We start from the raw sequence: 20,109 nt of genomic DNA on the forward strand, positions 1-20,109 counted from the left end.
AGAATCTGGCATTGCTGTGAGCTGTGGTGTAGGTCTCTAGTTTGCAGAAGTGGCTTGGATCCTGTGTTGCTGTGCCCCTGGCGTAGGCCGGCGGCTATAGCTCTGATTAAATCCCTAGCCTGGCAACCTCCATATGCTATGGGAGCGGCCCTAGAAAAGGCAAAAAGACAAAAACAAAAACAACATTGTGTATTTATTATATAACACATATAATTGTTAAAAAATATTCTAGGCTTTATATTGTTACCAAAGTGAATCTATGCCATTTTAAAATGTCAGCACAGGAGTTCCCGTTGTGGCGCAGTGGTTAACGAATCCGACTAGGAACCATGAGGCTACGGGTTCGATCCCGGGCCTTGCTCAGTGGGTTAAGGATCCAGCGTTGCAGTGAGCTGTGGTGTAGATCGAAGACGTGGCTTGTATCTGGCGTTTCTGTGGCTCTGGTGTAGGCTGACGGCTACAGCTCCGATTGGACCTCTAGCCTGGGAACCTCCACATGCTGCAGGAGCGGCCCAAGAAAATGCCCCCCCCCCCAAAAAAAAAAAAAAATGTCAGAACAGGAGTTCCCATTGTGACTCAGTGGTTAACAAACCCCACAAGTATCCATGAAGATGTGGGTTCGATCCCTGGCCTCACTCGGTGGGTTAAGGATCCAGTGTTGCTGTGAGCTGTGGTGTAGGTCACAAATGCGGCTTGGATCTGACGTTGCTGTGGCTGTGGTGTAGGCCAGCAGCTGTGGCTCCCACTCGACCCCTAGCCTGGGAACCTCCATGTGCCATAGGTGCGGCCCTAAAAAGACAAAAAAAGTCAGAATACAAATTTATCAACATTGAATGAAAGGTTCGGCTGTTTCAGCAGAGCAGGTTCCTCAGGGAACTGAGAGGAGGAGGACACAGAGCAGCCTAAGAAAAGCCATCAGGGTCTCGACTAGGAGGTAAGAGGTGTCAGCCTAAACGTTTTGGTTTCGTGCATTGTTGCACATGGGTGGTTGCTCTGCCGGGGTTTCCAGTGCTGAGTGAGGGAACAGGGGAATGCCTACCCAGAAACACCAGTGTCCATAGTTCCATGTTCCTGAAAATAAACAGTTAAGTTCTGTCAGTGGAATATGAAAACACCTGATCCTAGTTTCTGAGTTTAGTATTGCTTTCTCTCTCTGCTTCCATTGGCTTGCGTATTTAGACACTTAACTCCATTCTGCAGGCCAGCCAGGTGCCAGGTGCTGGGGCTTTGACCTCACCCCATGGCTCCTGGCTTTGGGGTGTTCTCAGTCTCTGGGGAGAGATAGATGTGTAAAGATGTTGGTAGCAACAGCGACCAGGCTGTATAGGGCAGAGTTGGAACATGGAAAGGTCGGGGCTCTGCTGGAGAGGGGGCATGGCTGAAGTTAAGAGTGTCACCTCATGTAAGGGCCTTTTCTGGTATGTAACTAAGAGACAGTGATTGAGGTAACCAGCTGCAATAGAGGTACTGGGTGGCAGTCACCAGGATGGTGCCCTCCCAAGGCATTTCCCCTAAGCAGAGATTTTTGAGCAGAACCTCCAGATAGAATGTGACTTAGTTGTACATTTCTGGATCCCAGAGGACAGGCCTTGGCTGTGCCTTCATCTCTGCATCCCCACTCTTTAGTACGGGCCTCTGTGTATTAGTGATGCTTATCAGATGTTCACAGTGCATGAAATTGAAGGAAATTCAAATGATGCAAGATATAATTTGAGGAGTTTGATTTATTTAATTCTTTATCTTGTAAAAAGACTTTCCAGGGAATAAAGTAGCACCTCCCCTGAGTTATGACATAATTAATTAAGTTTGTAAAAATTTTACTGATTCACCACCTTTCTGGAATTTATTCCAGTGTGTAAAGTAAGTTATATTTGTATAAACCCTCTAGATTAAGAACACTTTTGATTAAAAACTCATGTTTTAATTGCAGTCAGTGTTGTTTGGATTGGTTATGAGCCAGCAATGTGTATGTGTGTCTAACAATTGGTTTTACTTAATGCTTTTTTTCAGAATTAAGACGCTGGAAGGAAGTAATCCAGAAGTTGTGATTTAAATTCATATTTTCCTTACAAAGTAATATTGTTTATACTTGGATTGAACATTCCTTTTTCCTTTTTAAGTTGTGTATTAAAAATAGAAGTCTTTAGGCAGGACAACTTCTTGAATGTCATGTTTAAGTGCATCTTCCCTTTATGTTAAACTCTTTTCAAATGCACTTTTAAGAATAAATATTTAAACTTTTATGATCTTTTCAGATACGGTTAAAAAACTCCAGGACCAAAAACATGACATGGAAAGAGAAATCAAGACACTCCACAGGAGACTTCGGGTAGGCTGAATAAATCTTCACATGTCATCTCATCAGAAAGCATAGTTTTCTGAAAGCTGAGCACCCAGGAGTCATTGACCACACTCTCCCTCATCATGAGCCTCAGATACAGTTATAACACTGATCCCACTGGGCTTAGTGCAGAAAGCCCATATCTTCAGGCTGGGACTGGTGCTAGTTTCTGGAGAGAAGAATGTACTGGTAATTTATGAGTGGTAATTTTATTTAATTTTATTTTTGTCCCCATGGCATGTGGAGGTTCCCGGGCTTGGGGTCCAATCAGAGCTGTAGCCGCCGGCCTACACCACAGCAACAGCAACTTGGGATCTGAGCCATGTCTGTGACATACACTACAATGCCGGATCCTTAATCCACTGAGCAAGGCCAGCAATTGAACCCACATCCTCATGGATACTAGTTGTGTTCATTAATCACTGAGCCACAACAGGAACTCCCAGTGAGTGGTAATTTTAAAAGATGAATTTAGGAAGCAAGTATTGTATTTTGGAAAGAAAGTTTATTAGGGCTTGACTAGTGTCCCAGACTAAGCTGCTTTCTTACGAGTTTTCTGGCTTTTGGGGATTTGATCAGCCAATGGCACTGATGCTCGATGTTGGGGAGGGGGGCGAGCTGGTGCCACAGTTTGAGTCCTGCCTCAGCTGCTCAGCCTGCTGTGGCTCCAGAAGCGGCACCTTGGGTGGGGGGCTCTCAGCCATGCCCACATCCCCACAGCTGGGGGGTGGGGCTGCAGACCATGCAACCCTCAGCTCCTCTCTTTGTATGATTTCTGTCTGCCCAGATTTAGTGTTTTTCTTCAGCTTCCTCTTCCTTTTCCTTTACTTTTGATTTTTTTTCTTGTTAGTTTTTGATGTCAGGATATTTATAGTTTCTCACTGCAAAATCTTTCAGTATGGTTCACACACCACTTACCCACCTTGAACTTTTCAGAAGTAAAGTGCTTCAAATTTTGGGTCATGTGTTTCTTTTTATAAGGCTAACTTTGAAACTTGCATGAGGAAGGGAGGCTTGACATTTTCATCAGTAATAGTTCTCAAACACCCTGGGTATGTGGTCCCTTGAGAAGCAGATCAGCTGGAAATGCTTCCGCCCCAAGAACACATTCACTAGTAATAACTCTGTTATCTGTTAGATATAGGTAATAGCAGGAGTTCTCGTTGTGGCGCAGTGGTTAACGAAACCGACTAGGAACCATGAGGTAGCAGGTTCGATCCCTGGCCTCGCTCAGTGGGTTAAGGATCCGGCGTTGCCATGAGCTGTGGTGTAGGTCGCAGATGCAGCTTAGATCCAACATTGCTTTGGCTGTGGTATAGGCCGGTGGCTACAGCTCTGATTCGACCCGTAGCCTGGGAACCTCCATATGCTGCGGGAAGCAGCCCTAGAAGAGGCAAAAAAAAAAAAAAAAAAAAAAAAAAAGGAGGTAATAGCAGTTCTCTGGGGTTTAAAAGAAATTAATCATTGTTTGAGACAGTGCATTATAGCAGTCTAGTCATGAACACATTTTATTATTTTAGAATAAGTCTTTATTGCTCTCTTTTGGAAATAAAAATTTAGTTTTTTAATACAGGAAGAGTCAGCGGAATGGCGGCAGTTTCAGGCTGATCTCCAGACTGCAGTGGTCATAGCAAATGACATTAAATCTGAAGCCCAAGAGGAGATTGGTGATCTGAAGCGCCGGTTACATGAGGCACAAGAAAAAAATGAGAAACTAACAAAAGAATTGGAGGAAATAAAGTCACGCAAGTATGTTTTGAGAAAGCAGTCGTGTGCTTATTTTTCAATAGGGAGCACTTGAGCTGCGGTTTTATGATGTGTATTGTGGAAAGAATGTGGAGTTGACACGGATGTGACTGAATTTGGGTCTAGTGGGAGTTACCCACTTGCTCTGGCCTCATTTTATGACACCTGCAAAATAGTGCGGTCTCTGTGGTCTTTCAGAGTTGTTGTCAGTGTCCATGGTCAGCAACCCTGGAGGGGCCCCAGTGGTCTGCTATGGCCCTCTCCCTCATCTGTGCCCCATTCCCGATCTGTTACTCCTTAGCTTCTGCTCCCGACTGGGGATGTAGCCATGGAGGCAGATAGCCTTGGTCTGAGTGCAGCTCTGCCTTTACTGGCCCTGATATCTTGGTTAGGCCCTTAGTTTTCTAAAGTGGAGACAGTATTGCTTGTGTCACAATGTTGTTGAAGGCTGAAGTGAGACTTGCCTAGATGCTTTTTAGGGCTGTACCCATGACATATGGAAGTTCCCAGTTTAGGGGTCAAATTGGAGCTACAGCTGCTGGCCTACACCACACCTACGGCTACGTGGGATTCAGAGCCACGCCTGCGACCTACACCACAGCTCACGGCAGCACCAGATCCTTAACCCATTTGGGTGCTCAGGGCCATGGTGAGTGTCCATAAGCTATGTTGTTAGAGAATACTGTAGGGCGTTTTCTCCCCATCGCCTATTTTATGCTTGTAACTTAGAGATCTTTGGAAACCCTCTAAAAAAGCATTTGATGACTTGCTCTGAGTTCCTCATTGAGATTCTGTCTGTGAGGGGAGGGAAAGTAGTGTTTGAGATTTTTATTAAGTGTAAGTAGAATTTGAGGTTATTACTAAGAATCTGATTACTCTTGGGAGTTCCTATTGTGGCTCAGTGGTAATGAACCCGACTAGGATCCATGACGATGCAGGTTCAATCCCTAGCCTCACTCAGTGGGTTAGGAATCTGGCATTGCCTTGAGCCGTGTTGTAGGTCGCAGATGTGGCTAGGATCTGGCGTGGCTGTGGCTGTGGTGTAGGCCAGCAGCTGTAGCTCCAATTAGACCCCTAACCTGGGAACTTGTATATGCCGCAGGTGCAGCCCTGAAAAGCAAAAGGCAAAAAAAAAAATAAAGAATCTGATTATTCTTTACTTTAAGCCATTCTTCAGTAGATCTAGGAAAAAGATTCAGAAAAATATGAAACAAGCCAACTTTGAAAAGCTGTCTTATTGTTGCCTAGCTCTGGTGAGTGGAAGGTGTTGGCGAACCATTTCTCTTTGGCTTCCTTAATAAGCAGAACATGGAATGAGGTGGAAGATTTTTATTTCTCCACTAGTACAAAACTCATGTTACATTACCTTTCTGCCTTCATAGTTGTAAATGAATATTGTATTGGAGGTGCTCCTTTCTAAAGGTGACCTGAAGGCTGAAATTCTACTCTTCAGGAACCATTCCACTGGGTCCTGGAAGCCTGTCAGTCTTTGAGACACATATTTATAGGAAGTAGAGTCCTGCAGAACAGCGGTTTTCAGAGTGGGTGGGATCTGTAGACCCCTGGGTCCCTGGGGCCCTTTTAGGGGCTCTTCTAAGTCATACTGTTTTCATAATAATACTGACATGTTGTTTGCCCTCTTCACTGTGTTGACTTTTGTACAGACATTGAAAAGTGAACATATACTTGATAGATCATGGCCCTGGCACCAAATTGGACAGGGCCATTGTGCTAATCCCCACCAGCCATGTGCATTTTCAGAGTATAGGTTTCCTTACAGATGTCCTCCGTGAAGCAATAAATTATGAACATCACTCTGTCTTGGTCCTTTGTTGTTGTTTCGTTTTATTTTTGGCTGTGCCCACAGCATGCAGAAGTTCCAGGGCCAGGGATTGAATCCACACCACACCTGCTACCAGAGCCATAGCGGTGACAATGCCGGATCCTTTAACCCACTGAGCCACCAGGGAAGTCCTGTCTTGTTCCTTGAGTGTATTCTTTTTAGGATGCTGTGCGATGATGGAAAGTGAGGTGCTCCTCTGTCTGCCATGTGAATGAGCTTGAGGTTGTCTGGAGGAGAGCATTGCAGCCACTGTGGTTTGTGCTGTTTTCTTTTTTTATGGACTGGAAATTTTTTACTTGAGAGTGATTGATACAGCTATCAGTATTCAGACTTTGGTATTTGGTGGCTATTTCTTGAAAATGATTAAGCGATCCTGTCACTTCAAGGAAAACAACTTACAGTGTTTGGTACTAATAATAAAATGTGGGCTTTTAAGTGAATGTTAGGATTTTGGAAAACTTGTATCTTCCATTGTGAGCTCAGCAGTTTCCCACGAAGGGTGTGCTGATGAGATCACTAGTGCCATTAACAAGACACTTTAAAAAATAAAATACTTTGGGAGTTCCCGTCATGGTGCAGCGGAAATGAATCTGACTAGGAACCATGAGTTTGCAGGTTCAATCCCTGGCCTTACTCAGTGGGTTGAGGATCCAGCATTGCCACGAGCTGTGGTGTAGGTTGCAGACATGGCTCGGATCTGGCATTGCTGTGGCTGTGGCATAGGCTGGCGGCTACAGCTCCAATTGGTCCCCTAACCTGGGAACCTCCATATGCCACAGGTGCAGCCCTGAAAAGACAAAAGACTAAAAAAATAAAATAAATAAATAAAAGACTTTAATGGCAGGGCAGGCATCAACATTTGGAAAATCTGAGGAACTCAGTGAACCATTATTTTCCGTGTGACCCATGTGTGATGTTACCCAGTGCTGTGTGGGTGAAGGATCCATAGCCATTAAAAGTACAAGATGACCGAGTAGGAAAAGCTCGGTTTCAGGTTCCACATTTTAATTAACTTTCAAGTAATTACCGTCTGTTATGTTTTAGTGTAGTATCAAGGAACAATAGCACAGTTATCTAAAAAGCCACAACTACAGATTTTATTATCATTAAAATATTCTTCCCTTCCATATCTATGTGAGGCCTGCTTTTTTTTTTTTTTTTTTTTTTTTTCATATTGCAAAAGATTGAAGACAGAAGAAATGAGGATCTCACAGTCTTCTCTTAAGCCAGACATGAAAGAGCTAGGCAAAAATGTTAAACACACTACTGTTCTTCTTCATATTTTTTTTATTTTGGAAAACCTACTTGTTCTTCATAAAAATGTTATGTTAATAAGCCCTGACTTTTTAATTTTTAGATGAGTTAAATATTTTCTTTTTTTTTCTTTCTTTCTTTATTTTTGCTTTTTAGGGCTGCACCCGTGGCATATGGAAGTTCTCAGGCTAGGAGTCGAATTGGAGCTGTAGCTGTGGGCCTATACCACAGCCACAGCAACATGGGCTCTGAGCCATATCTCTGACCTACACCACAGCTCATGGCAACTCTGGATCCTTAACCCACTGAACAATGCCTAGGGATGAACCTGTGTCTTTACGTTCATTAGTTGGGTTCATGACCACTGAGCCAACGACAGGAACTCCGAGTTAAATATTTTAAATCATTTTTATATTCTTTTTCTTTTGGTTTCACTTATGGCATGTGGAAGTTCCTGGCCCAGGGATCAAACTCATGCCACAGCAACAATCCAAGCCAGTGCAGTAACAGTGTTGGCTCCTTAACTCACTGTGCCTCAAGGTAACTACCTTTAAATATCTTTTAGGAATTCCTGCTGTGGTACAACAGGATTGGCAGCATTTTGGGAGTGCTGGGATGTAGGTTTAATCCCTGACCAGGTATAGTGGGTTAAGGATCCAGTGTTGCTTTAGCTTAGGTGGCAACTGTGGCTCGGATCTGATCCCTGGCCTGGGAACTCCGCATGCCATGGGGAGGCCAAAAAAAAGAAAAAAAATTTCTTAGTTTTTCAATCTGATGAATGTCAGTCACTAGAACCCACATAAACAGATGTTCTTTGGGGTCCTCAGTAATTTTTAAGAGTGGAAAGGGGCTCTAAGACCCAAAAGTTGGATAATTGCTGTTGTAGATTCTTTTTTTAAAACATCTGAGCTTGAGACCTTCTGGCCAAAAATTCTGTCAGAAGAGCCAAATGGCTACCAAAGACAAATTTTCCTTGAAGACTGGCTTAATTTTCGTCTGCTATAAACTTACTTGTATGTATTGTGTGACACATGCAGACTGTGCAGTTGGTCTCTTTCCAGATGAGAACTTCAGGGTTTATCAGCTCAGTGAACTGGAGCTGTCCAGAAATGGAGTGGATCTATCACTCCAAGCATCTAGGAGACTCATGTTACTAATTGGGGCCATGCTGTTTTTTCCCTCCTCTTTGTAGAAATTCTACTTGGAGACTACACTATTTTTTTTTCTTCAAATTTTTATAGTATGGGCTTTGATTTCGTTTCTTTGTAGTTCCATGTGTAGGCATGGCCTGTTGGATAGAACCAGCATCGATTATGTGTATGATCTGGTGAATTCCCAGTCTCACTCTGCTGAGAAGGCCAAGCCTTCTCGGCAGCACAGAACCTCAGGATCTCCAGTTCTTTTTTTTTTTTTTTTTGCCTTTTCTAGGGCCGCTCCTGCGGCACATGGAGGTTCCCAGGCTAGGGGTCTAATTGGAGCTGTAGCCACCGGCCTATGCCAGAGCCACAGCAATGCGGGATCAGAGCCGTGTCTGCAACCTACACCACAGCTCAAGGCAACGCTGGATCCTTAACCCACTGAGCGAGGGCAGGGATCGAACCCGCCACCTCATGGTTCCTAGTCGGATTCGTTAACCACTGTGCCATGATGGGAACTCCAGGATCTCCAGTTCTGAGTCACATCCATCTCCTGTTTTATTGCTCGTTGATTGCTGATGTCTTCACCTTGCACTTACTCAGATGAAATGAAAACTGTTGGTTTCTTAACCTAGTTAGGATAACCTGATATAAAAAATCATTTCCTGGAATTTACCAGGGAAATAAGAATATTAGACCTGATAATTTACTCAGCTCAACTGTTACAATTAGGAGAAAAAAACACATACTTTTTTTGTTTGTTCGTTTTCTTTAGGGCTGCACCAGAGGCATATGGAAGTTCCCAGGCTAGGGGTTGAATTGGAGGTGCAGCTGCCAGCCACAGCCACAGCCACAGCCACAGCCACAGCAACGAGGGATCTAAGCCTTGACCTACACCGTGGCTCACTGCAACGGCAGATCCTTAACCCACTGAGCAAGGCCAGGGATCGAATGCAAGTCCTCATGGATATTAGTCAGGTCTGCTACCACTGATCCACAGTATGAATTCCAAAAAACTGATACTTTTTAATGCTTTTTAGTTGGGAAGAGGAAATATGTATTTTCTAGCGTATGTATAAAAATGCCCTGATTTCAGTATTGTTTTCAGGCAGGAGGAGGAGCGAGGCCGGGTATATAACTACATGAATGCTGTTGAGAGAGATTTGGCAGCCTTAAGGCAGGGGATGGGGCTGAGCAGAAGGTCTTCGACGTCCTCTGAGCCGACTCCTACGGTGAAGACCCTCATCAAGTCCTTCGACAGTGCATCTCAAGGTGACTCATGACCCCGTCATGCCCGGGCGGGTAGGCGGGTGTGTTCACACAGCATGTGTTTTCTGGTCTAGCTGGTGTTCCTCACCATCTTGCTCCGAGTTTCATCAAGTGTCCTATGGTGTTAGTAAGTTAGTCTTCCTGCTTGGGGAATTTTAACAGAGACTTGGGGTCCTTTCAGCCTCGGAGATCTAAGTGTCAGGCTTGTGCCTTATCCCACACAGGGGTGTCTTCATGGCCTGCAGATCTTCTCTGTGCCTAAGAACTTCCAGATGTGGGCCTTCAGCGCTGTCCCTCTCTCTGAACTCCTCAGTCCTGAATGTTCAGATGCTAGCTGGACTCTGACACCAGCCCTCTCCTGGACATTTTCTTATGTCTAAAGCCAAGTCTTGTCCCTTAGCTTTCAACTTTCCCCTCTGTTAGTGGCAGCACCATTCTACCCAGTAACTGAGCCAGAAATCTAGGCGCCTTCTTTCTTCCTTAAATCCTCCTTCCTCACGTCCACATCCAGTCCGTTAGCAGCCACTTGATCCAGCCTCCAGCATGCACATTTCTGCTCCTCGCCATCTCTGGTGGCACAATCAACTACAAGTTCAAGCCATCCTTAACTGCTGTTTCAGTAACCTCCTGTTTGGTCTTCCCATGTCTTTTCATCTTAGAAAGACCTTTTCCCACTTAAAATCTTTCAGTTTTATCTTCATTAGAATGAAATTCAGATCCCAGAGGCCTGCAATGTCTGCCCCCACCTTCCTCTTGTTTGGGTTGGACCACTGTGCCTCCACCCTGTACCCAGGTGCACAAACCAGGCCCTGCAGCACACTTGCTCCTGCCTAGAGGCTCCTCCCAGCTTCAGGTGGCCACTCCTTTTCTTCTCTCAAGCCTCGTCAGCTCTGGGAGAGGGAAAGGGATGTAGTTCTTCAAAACAACTAAGTGTAATGTGTCCTGAAGTTTACATTTTCATCTAGAAATTCTTTAAACTTCATTGTAGGCTTTATTCTAATTCACTCCAATAAAAGTAGAGTTGTTAGAAACTATTCTGTGATTATACAAAAATCTGTTTACTTTGACTTAGAATTAGAGCAAAAGTCACCCATATAGTCACACACACTGTTGGCATAGACATTTTGGAAGGCAGTTACACAGAGTCTTCCAACTTAAAATGCAATATTCACAGATTTGAAGTTCTTATACATGATACTGGTACAAATGTAGAAAGATAAATGAGAAAACAGGAGACCTGCACATTCCTTAAATGCCTGTTAAAAGAGTTAAGTCAGAGTTCAGTGGTTAATGAACCTGACTAGGATCCATGAGGATTTGGGTTCAATCCCTGGCCTTCCTCAGTGGGTTAAGGGTTGGCGTGAGCTGTGGTGTAGGTCATGGACTTGGCTCAGATCCCACGTTGTTATGGCTGTAGTATAGGCCCGCATCTGTAGCTCCAATTGGACCCCTAGCCTGGGAGCTTCCATATGCCGCAGGTGCAGCCCTGAAAAGCAAAAAAAGGGGGGGGAGTTAAGTCATTTACAACCAAAATACTATGCATCTTTTAATAAGGATGAGGTAGATTTTGACATGCTGGTGTTAAATATGTCTGCAGTAATGTATAGCAAGTTGCAGACAAATGTCAGTGTGATCTTACTATGATTTTTAAAGTTTGTAGATGTTTGCATTGAAGTTGTGAGAAAGATGCACTCAGAACCATTGTTAGTGGCTGCCTCTGGGTAGGTAATATGATGGGGTGAGGTGAAAGGACTTCTAAAATAAAATGATAATGGACTATCTCATTAAGTTAAAATTATGCAGTTATTCAAAATATTAATAAAGTCACCTTAAATCAAAAAGATAATCTGCTTCTAGGTGTTCCTGTTGTGGCTCAGGGGGCTAAGGACCCCAGTGTTCCCTCTGTGAGGATACAGGTTTGATCCCCAGCATTGCTCAGTGGGTTAAGGATTCCGGGTTGCAGTAACTATGGCATAGACTGCAGCTGCTGCTCCTGTTCAACTGCTGGCCTGGAAACTTCCGTATGCTGCAGGTGTGGCTATTTAAAAAAAAAAAAAAAGATAATCTGCTTCTATATTGATCTTTTTTTTTTTTTTTTTTTTTTTTTTTTTTTTGCTTTTTAGGGCCCCACCCGCAGCATATGAAGGTTCCCAGGCTGGGGTTTAATCGGAGCTGCAGCTGCCAGTCACAGCCACAGCAATGCAGGATTGGAACTGCATTTGTGACCTACACCACAGCTCACAGCATCATTGGATCCTAAACCCATTGAGCAAGGCCAGGAATCGAACCTGCAACCTCATGGTTCCTAGTCAGATTCGTTTCTGCTGCGCCATGATGAGAACTCCTATATTGATCTTTTTAAAAAGTGATATTTTATAATACATCTAAATGACCCAGCAATTCCTTTCCTAATTATATATGCAAAAGAAGTGACCATAAGTATTTAGGCAAATAGTGGTACATCCATGTTCATAGCAGCACTGTTTATAATAGCCAAAATGTGGAAAAACCCAAATGTCCATCCACATTTGGATAAACAGCATGTGGTATATCCACACAATGGAATATTACTCTGCTATAAGAGGGAATGAAGTGCTTATATATGCTGCTATGTGGGTAAACCTTGAAAATATGGTAAATGATGAGTTCCCGTCGTGGCGCAGTGGTTAACGAATCCGACTAGGAACCATGAGGTTGCGGGTTCGGTCCCTGCCCTTGCTCAGTGGGTTAACGATCCGGCGTTGCCGTGAGCTGTGGTGTAGGTTGCAGATGCAGCTTGGGTCCCGCGTTGCTGTGGCTCTGGTGTAGGCCGGTGGCTACAGCTCCAATTCAACCCCTAGCCTGGGAACCTCCATATGCCGCGGGAGCGGCCCAAAAAATAGCAACAACAACAACAACAAAAGACAAAAGACAAAAAGACAAAAAAAAAAAAAAAAAAAAAAAAAAGAAAATATGGTAAATGAAAAAAACCAGACATTAACCGCCTCATTGTAAGATTCCGTTTGTATGAAATATGCAGAATAAGTAAATCCTTAGAGAAAGAAAGCAGTTGCTGTTTACCAGGGGCCAGGGAAGATAGGTGGGGATGACTGCTTAATAGGTACTGGGTTTCCATTTTGGGGGTGGATATGGAAATGTTCTAGAACTAGATAGTGGTAGTGATAGTTGCAGAGTATTATGAATGTACCAAATGCACACTTAAAAAAGTGTTTTATGTCAGTCCCAAAATGCATCTAAAAATAACAGTTCTAAATATAAGTCCTTGGCTGCATAAAAACACCTGCAATGATCGACTTCATTTTGTTGCATTGCTTGATGTGCCTCATTTCCTTGTATGTCCCATTTTGATTTTAATTTTGCTTCCAATGAATGACCATTTTTGTGCCACCTTTACCAGAATATGTGCTAAGCACAGGCCCATAGATGTGAATAAGTGATGGATCTTGCTTTTGAACAGCCTAGAGAGTGAGACTGATAGGATAAGTACACATCCGTGCATTAAATGAAGTACACGTGAAAATCCATGTGAGGTAATCGAGCTCTGTGGGTGGAGGTGAGGAAAGATGAGCGGAGCCCAGATTTCCTTCGTTCACTACACAGTGACCTGGTGCAGTCACCGAAAGACTCCTCCCGAGGTTTTTGTACCTGGATTTCCTTGGTTTATGGAGCACTTTAACTGCATAAGTTAATTGAATAGTGAAAGGTTGGAAATAAACACACCTGGTCTGGGGAGCAAACTTTTCACTCAGTGGCAGGAGTGGTGCTAGGCTGGACATGGCTGTGAGTGTTGGGGAGGTGAGGCCTTGTGCCTCTCCCAGGGGAGCCCAGAGCATGTATTAACCAGGTGAACCCTTAAGGGAGAGCAATTGCAAAGGCTTCCTCTGCACCCCCTACAGGTGTTATTTACTCGTGTGTTTGTTGTTTTTCTAGTACCCAGCCCTGCTGCAGCTGCAATTCCTCGAACGCCCCTGAGTCCGAGTCCTATGAAGACACCTCCTGCGGCAGCTGTGTCTCCTATGCAGGTCAGTGCCTGTGACCTCTCAAGGTCAGTCCTCTCCAGTCACTTACACTGTGTCATGAGGCAGGCAGATGGCTGCCTCTTGAGGGATATAGTTGGGATTGTTTTCCTAAGATGCTGTGAATATCCTTAATTAAGATGAGCTATGTTAATGCCAGTTGTGTTACTCTTCTGAAAATCTGTAATAACAGCGATAGTTAACAACTTCTCAACACTTATTGTGTGTTTTGCACTGTTCCAAATGCTTTATAGTTAACTTATTTAATCCTCATGACACTCTACTGGCTATTAGGTATTATGTGTACCCTAGTTTTTGTGTGTGGAAACCAAGGCCCAGAAGGGTTAAGTAACCTGCTGAGGGTCATATAATTAAGAAACAGTAGTTGGGATTTGAGCTTGAGCATTGTGGCTTCAGAGACTGTACATCTAACCCCTATACTGAGACACCTCCTTAAGTAGAATATACAGTTGACTCCTGAACAGCATGGGGTTAGGGGCACCAATCCTCCGCACAGATGAAAATCCACATAGGTAGACCTGTACAGGTCAAACCTATGGTGTTCAAGGGTCAGCTGTGTAGTTGGCATGTCTAGCCCCTGCTGCACAGGAAACCGCTCAAAACTTAGTGACTTACAACTGCACTTTACTGTCATCCACATTCCTCTGGGTTGATTGTACAGTCCTTTGCTGGTGTGGCCTGGGCCACCTCTGGAGCTGCGTTCTGTGGACGGATGGGCTGGGGCCTGGGCTCAGCAGGGGTGGCTCGACTGTCCTCTCCACATGGTCTTCCTCTCAGGCTCTGTCACGGCCTGCCTGTCCCAAGCTCTGAGAGCATGAAAGTAGGAGTTATCAAAGCCACCTAAGACTTGGTTTAGGACCTGGACTGTGTCATCATATCCCCTTTTCTTGGCCTAAGCAAGTCCTAGGCCAGCCTGGATTCTGAATGGGAGGGGGCTGCCCAGGCCTGAATTCAGAGCAGCAAGATTTGTGGTGGGCCGTTTTGCAGTAGGCTGGCACAAAGGCGTTGCTGACTGGTTATAAACGAGTGTCATGGGTACCCCTTCTGCCGCTGTGAGAGTGCCAACCAGAAGCAACGCAGGAGGTGGTGACTCTGTTGCATGCAGGAGACTTCTTGCTGTGCCCTTGCTCCAAGCAACTTTGGGAGGAGTGGCCGAGGTGGAATTTTTCCATGTAAGTGAGTGGCCTAAAACTCAGTACCCTTGATCTAGGATAGCATTGGCTCCACCTCTTCCCTACAAGATAGGGTTTGGGAACATTTTCTCTGAGTGGAGACTTCAGTGTGGTGTTAACTACTCTCTGTGCATTTTGTGAGTGAACTTTTTAACTTTTCCCTTTGTGAGTTTAGGGTAGAAATGCCCTCCCTCTGCATTTGTAATGTTACAAGTTGTGGCTTTGCATTCACATTTATGCAGAAGATATACTCTTAATTTAAAAGGAAGGCAAAGGAAATTCCATATTCCATCTGTAATGAGCCTTTTATGTGCTGTATTAACCAAACTTTCTAAAGACATGAAGATATAAATAAAAGCAAATAAAGGTGCAAAATATAATAAACTTCAGATAAGGTGAAGTTTCTCTAGGGTTTGTCAGTTGAAATTTATTTTATTTTATTTTTTATTTTTTGTCTTTTCTAGGGCCACACTCACGGCATATGGAGGTTCCCAGGCTAGGGGTCTAATCGGAGCTGCAGCCGACGGCCTACACCAGAGCCACAGCAATGCGGGATCCGAGCCCCGTGTCTGTGACCTATACCACAGCTCACAGCAATGCTGGATCCATAACCCGCTGAGCGAGGTCAGGTATTGAACCCACAACCTCATGGCTCCTAGTCGGATTCGTTAACCACTGAGCCACGACGGGAACTCCTATCAGTTGAAATTTAATGTTCGTAGTATCACTTTGTGAAAAATCTTATCTCTGTCTAACTTGGGGGAAAAAAGTAATTACAAGCCACATTCGGTAGCTTTTTAGTACTTGATTAGTCAGTATAGTGCCTCTCAAGCCTAATTGAGCACAAAAATCATGTGGAGTTTTAAACATAGATTCCCAGGCTTCATCCCAGTGAACAGGAGTCCCTGGGGAATGGGTCCAAGATTAGGATTGTTAGTTTCTCAAAGCTCCCTGAGTGGGAATTCCACTTCTGTCTGTTTGGGAGTCTTGGGCTGGATTTTTCTGCCACTACAGGCAGCTGAAATGTTGGACAAAATACAGGAAGCAGTTATATTCAGATGTTGTTTGACAGGTGGTACAAGACTGTAACCTATGAAGGGAGCTCAGGGATGAGCTGAATCTTCCATGGCCCCCCTTCTCTGCTAGGGCAGGAAGGATGGATCCGGATGGAGCAGGGAAGGGGACCATCTGGGTCCCAGGAGACAGGTGTCAGTGTTCAGGGAGGACGAGGCCTGGACTTCAGGGACAGGGTACCTGGAGGAGGGAGCTGCATAGAAAAGGCATCCTGCTATCTTTGCTGAGTTCCAGTCTGCATGTGTGTTGACAGCGGGTGACTCCCTGAGGCTGGGCAGGAAAGACAAGTTATCAAGGATCATGTGAGTTCCCTCTGGCCACTGAGGAGAAGAGAACCCCAAGGGCCACTCTGTGAGTGGAACTGAAGAGCCCTGGAGTGAACACTGTTCTAGACCTGCCGTAAATGACCTTCAACACAAGCCTCAAAAGGACCGAGGAGATCCACCAGTAACTGGGGCAGTCTCTGCAATACTTCCCAGTGACCCACGCCTCCTGTGGGCCATGCTCTTGTGTGGCCTGCTCCTTCTGAGGGTGGACTGGATTTTGTGACTTGCCCCTGATGAATAGAAAGTGGTGGAATGGTGGGATGTCACTTACAAGATGAGGTTAAAAGACTCTCTTTTGTCTTGAGTGCTCCTCTTGCTGGCTCGTAGATTCAGTCCAGTGAACAATTGGAAATTGAAATACTTAGCAATGCATTTAATACAATATTGTGCATGACCCAATAGTACTGAGAGAGGTTAAAGGAGCATTAATGGGAAGATGCATAATGTTCATGGTTAGGAAGACTCAGGGTCCTTAGTATTTTCCACTTCTCCTTCACACTGAGCAGTAGTTCAGCACATCCCACTTACACCTCAGCACGCTATTTTTTAGCAGTTGATGATGTAATTTACAGTCTGTGTGGAAATTCTAAAGACCCTGAACATCCAGAGCATCTAGGGTAGGGGAGAAACAAGTTTGGAGGACTCGTTTTGGAGGGCTATTTGATGTTAGCTCTTAGGCTAATCAGGATAGTATGGTGCTGACAGAAGTTTAAACATAGACTTTAGATCAGAGTAGAGAACCCAGAAATAGGTCAATCAGTTTTCAACAAAGGTGCCAAGGTAATTCAGTGAGAGAGAGGGGAGCCCTTTTCAGCAAAGGATTTTGGAACAACTAGATATCCATAAGGGGGGAAAAAAGGCAACCTTTACCTCATGGCATTTGTAAAAATTGAAAGTGACTATAGATGTAAATGTAAAAGCTAAAACTATAGAACTTCAACATGGGAACATTAGAGAAAATCTTCATGACCTTCAACAAGGCAGACTTCTTATTTAGGAGACAAAAAGGAATGAAAATCACTTGAGCATCAAAATTTAAAACTTCTCTGGAAGACATTAAGAAAATGAAAGACAAGACTGGGAAGAGTATATTTGCTATTCATCTAACAGTCAAAATCTTGAATTCAAAGAAGACTTGTTTATCATCTTGGTTCAAGACAACCCAATAAATAATAGGCAAAAGATTTGAAAAGTCCCTGCTCAAGGGAAGATACACAGATGGTTAAAAAACACATGAAAAAATACTCTGCATCATTAGTCATGGGGAAATGCAACTTAAATCCACAGCGAGGGCCTGGTGCATACCTGGGGTGGCTAAAATTAAGATGGCCAGTATCACATGTTGGTGGAAATATGGAGAAGCTGAACTCCACCCATTTCTGCTGGGAATGTGAAATGAATGGGTAGAAGTTAGCTGGGTAGAAAAGGCTGGGAAGCTGAGGAATGAAGCTGAGAAAAGGCCGGGGGTGGCAAATGGCATGTCCTGGGGGGCGAGTGCATAGGCGGTTTTTGGGCACTATGCAGAGGTGGCAGACGTAGTGCAGAACAGTAGGTGTGAGTGTGGGTGCGAGGCTGGCGGTGCAGTGGTGCAGAGTAGGATCATAGCGACATTGGGGAGTCAGTAGGTGACAGAATGAGATCATTTGGAATTGGGATTTGGAATTGGGGTTAGGATGGCCAGAGTACTACAGGAGCACATCTATATTTTGCTAATTGGTGAGTGAGGGGCCTGTGGGGTCTTTCTGTGTTCATTTAGAAATAGTATGTCAATCCCATTATATGTCTCAGAATGTGTGCGTTTCAGCCTTACTGTAGCAGTGTGGAAGGAATTAATGCTTTTTTTTTTTTTTTTTTTTTTTTTTTGCTTTTTAGGGGTACACCTGTGGCATATGGACGTTCCCAGGCTAGGGGTCCAATTGGAGCTACAGCCACTGTCCTATACCACAGCTCCTGGCAATGCCGGATCCTTAACCCACTGAGCAAAGCCAGGGATTAAACTGGCATCCTCATGGATCCTAGTTGGGTCCGTTAACCGCTGAGCCATGAAGAGAGCTCTGTAAATTTGTAACCCAAAATTTACTCTTTGTGAGGCCTAGCTCTACATTGAAGCTAAACCTGGACACTGTTTTATGATTTCAGAGACATTCCATCAGTGGACCAATCTCTACATCGAAGCCCTTGACAGCCCTGACAGATAAGAGACCAAACTACGGAGAGATCCCTGTTCAAGGTACCTCATGTGCAGTGTTTCACATTTGTCGCTACTTCTTTTTATTCTTCTGACTTGTTGGCCAGCTGGCTTGGTTTCTTTCTTTTGTTCACATTATTTTTCTGGGCTGGTAAACCTCTTTATTGGCAATTGATAGCATGTCTTAATCACAGATGGGAAGGTTAGTTTTTAGTGGCTGCACCTTGGAAGAAGACTGTTGTAGCACCTTGTTGTGGCAGGGTGTCCGCACGGTTGCCAGGCATTGTTCCCACAGTTCTTCGTGGGCATGTGGAGTTATCTCCATTTTACAGATAACTCAGCAACACAGGTTAACGTAGTTCTTGATGGTGGGCCCGGGCTGCCTGACCCTGAAGCCCATTCTCCTGATCTCTGTGCTCCACGTCACTTCCAAGAGGAGAGTGAGAACGGAAGCTGAGGTCCAGTGAAAGCCATTTCCACATGGCTCCTTATTTATGGTGGCGCTGGCCCCAGAGCTCAGGACTCCTGCCCTTCAAAGGTCAGGGATCCTTCTGCCCTGCTTCCTCCTTAGGGTCACTGCTGAAGTGCTTTGAAAGAACGTTTGCGGGCTCTGGGCTGGTGCTGGCAGAGGCAGGCCTGGTTGGGGTGTGACCACTACTTCAGAGCCGGGCCCTTCCGTGTGCTGGGGCTTCGGGAGTAGGGCTCTGGGGCTGAGGCTGCAAGGTTTCTGAGGATGTAGGGAAGAGAGGGACATGCCTGTGAGAAATGTCCCCTGCAAGAACCTCCAGGACTGGCTCCGTGGGCCCCAGGGGGGCCTGGCTCTCCACCCACCAGCTCCATATGTTCAGAAACAATAGAGCTCAGGACGGTGCTGTTCTTAGCACCCCTGCACTGCCTTGCCTTCTATCCCGCTTCAGCTTCTGGTTCATTCCTTAGCTGTGACCTGAGGCCTTTTCTCCCCTCAGAAGGGCCTTTTGCTAAGGAAACAAGCATGGAGTGCCAGGTCTCCCTCTCCATCTTTACCAGGACCCTGACCCCGCCTCTTAGGTAGCCCAGCGGGATTATGTGTGGTATGTAGGTCGCCACCCCATGTGTTCTGGCTGTTGACCCTTCTGATGCAGTTTCCCTGTGTGGATTGGGGAAAGTCACAAACACCTGGCTCAAGGCTCTGAATCCCTCTCCCAGGCTCTCTTACACCTGCTATCAGGCTTGCAGCCTCACCAAAGCTGCCTTTGGCAGGGCTGCCAGAGGCCTCATGCTCCTGTTGCTCAAGGGGAAGCGTCTGGCCCTGTCAGTGCTTCCTTCTCCGGGATGTTCTTTTTGGTTTCCTCTGTGCCCACTCCTGTGCCTCCTCCCATTTCCTGTGCTCATTCTTGTCCTTGGCTGGAGTGGTGGTCTGCCCGGGCCTCTCTGTCTGCGCCTACGCTGTCACTGCATCCTGTTTTGGGCTTTTGTCCTGTTTGTCAGTTGCTGTCCCCTGCCTGCTCCTCTCTTCTGGGCTCATGTGTCCAGTTGCCTGTGTGACAGCTCCAGCCTGATACTGAACCCCAGACCAAATGTGTCCAGGACAGAATGCCCAGACTTGTGCTACTGTCATCTGCCTTCTCCACCTCAATTAATGGCAGTTTCATTCGCCAGAAACTTTGGAGGCCCCCTCGACTCCCTCCTGTATCTCAGATCTCAGGCCCCATTTCTGAAATGTCTTGAATTCTTTAGAAAACCC

General features: G+C 45.1%; 1 protein-coding gene across 12 annotated transcripts in view; it reads left to right on the forward strand.

The window, feature by feature from the left end:
- Nucleotides 1–20,109, forward strand: part of SPECC1L (sperm antigen with calponin homology and coiled-coil domains 1 like) — a 131,029-nt gene that overhangs the window by 56,688 nt on the left and 54,232 nt on the right. For all 12 annotated transcript variants that reach the window (XM_021073804.1, XM_021073802.1, XM_021073799.1 and 9 more), the window contains 5 exons: nucleotides 2,256–2,329; nucleotides 3,915–4,090; nucleotides 9,429–9,592; nucleotides 13,520–13,611; nucleotides 18,338–18,428. In XM_021073804.1, the coding sequence (XP_020929463.1) occupies nucleotides 2,256–2,329; nucleotides 3,915–4,090; nucleotides 9,429–9,592; nucleotides 13,520–13,611; nucleotides 18,338–18,428 (597 nt within the window). The remainder of the gene's footprint in view (nucleotides 1–2,255; nucleotides 2,330–3,914; nucleotides 4,091–9,428; nucleotides 9,593–13,519; nucleotides 13,612–18,337; nucleotides 18,429–20,109) is intronic.

The sequence above is a fragment of the Sus scrofa genome, chromosome 14 (genome assembly GCF_000003025.6).
Source record: "Sus scrofa isolate TJ Tabasco breed Duroc chromosome 14, Sscrofa11.1, whole genome shotgun sequence".
Lineage (NCBI taxonomy): Eukaryota > Metazoa > Chordata > Mammalia > Artiodactyla > Suidae > Sus > Sus scrofa.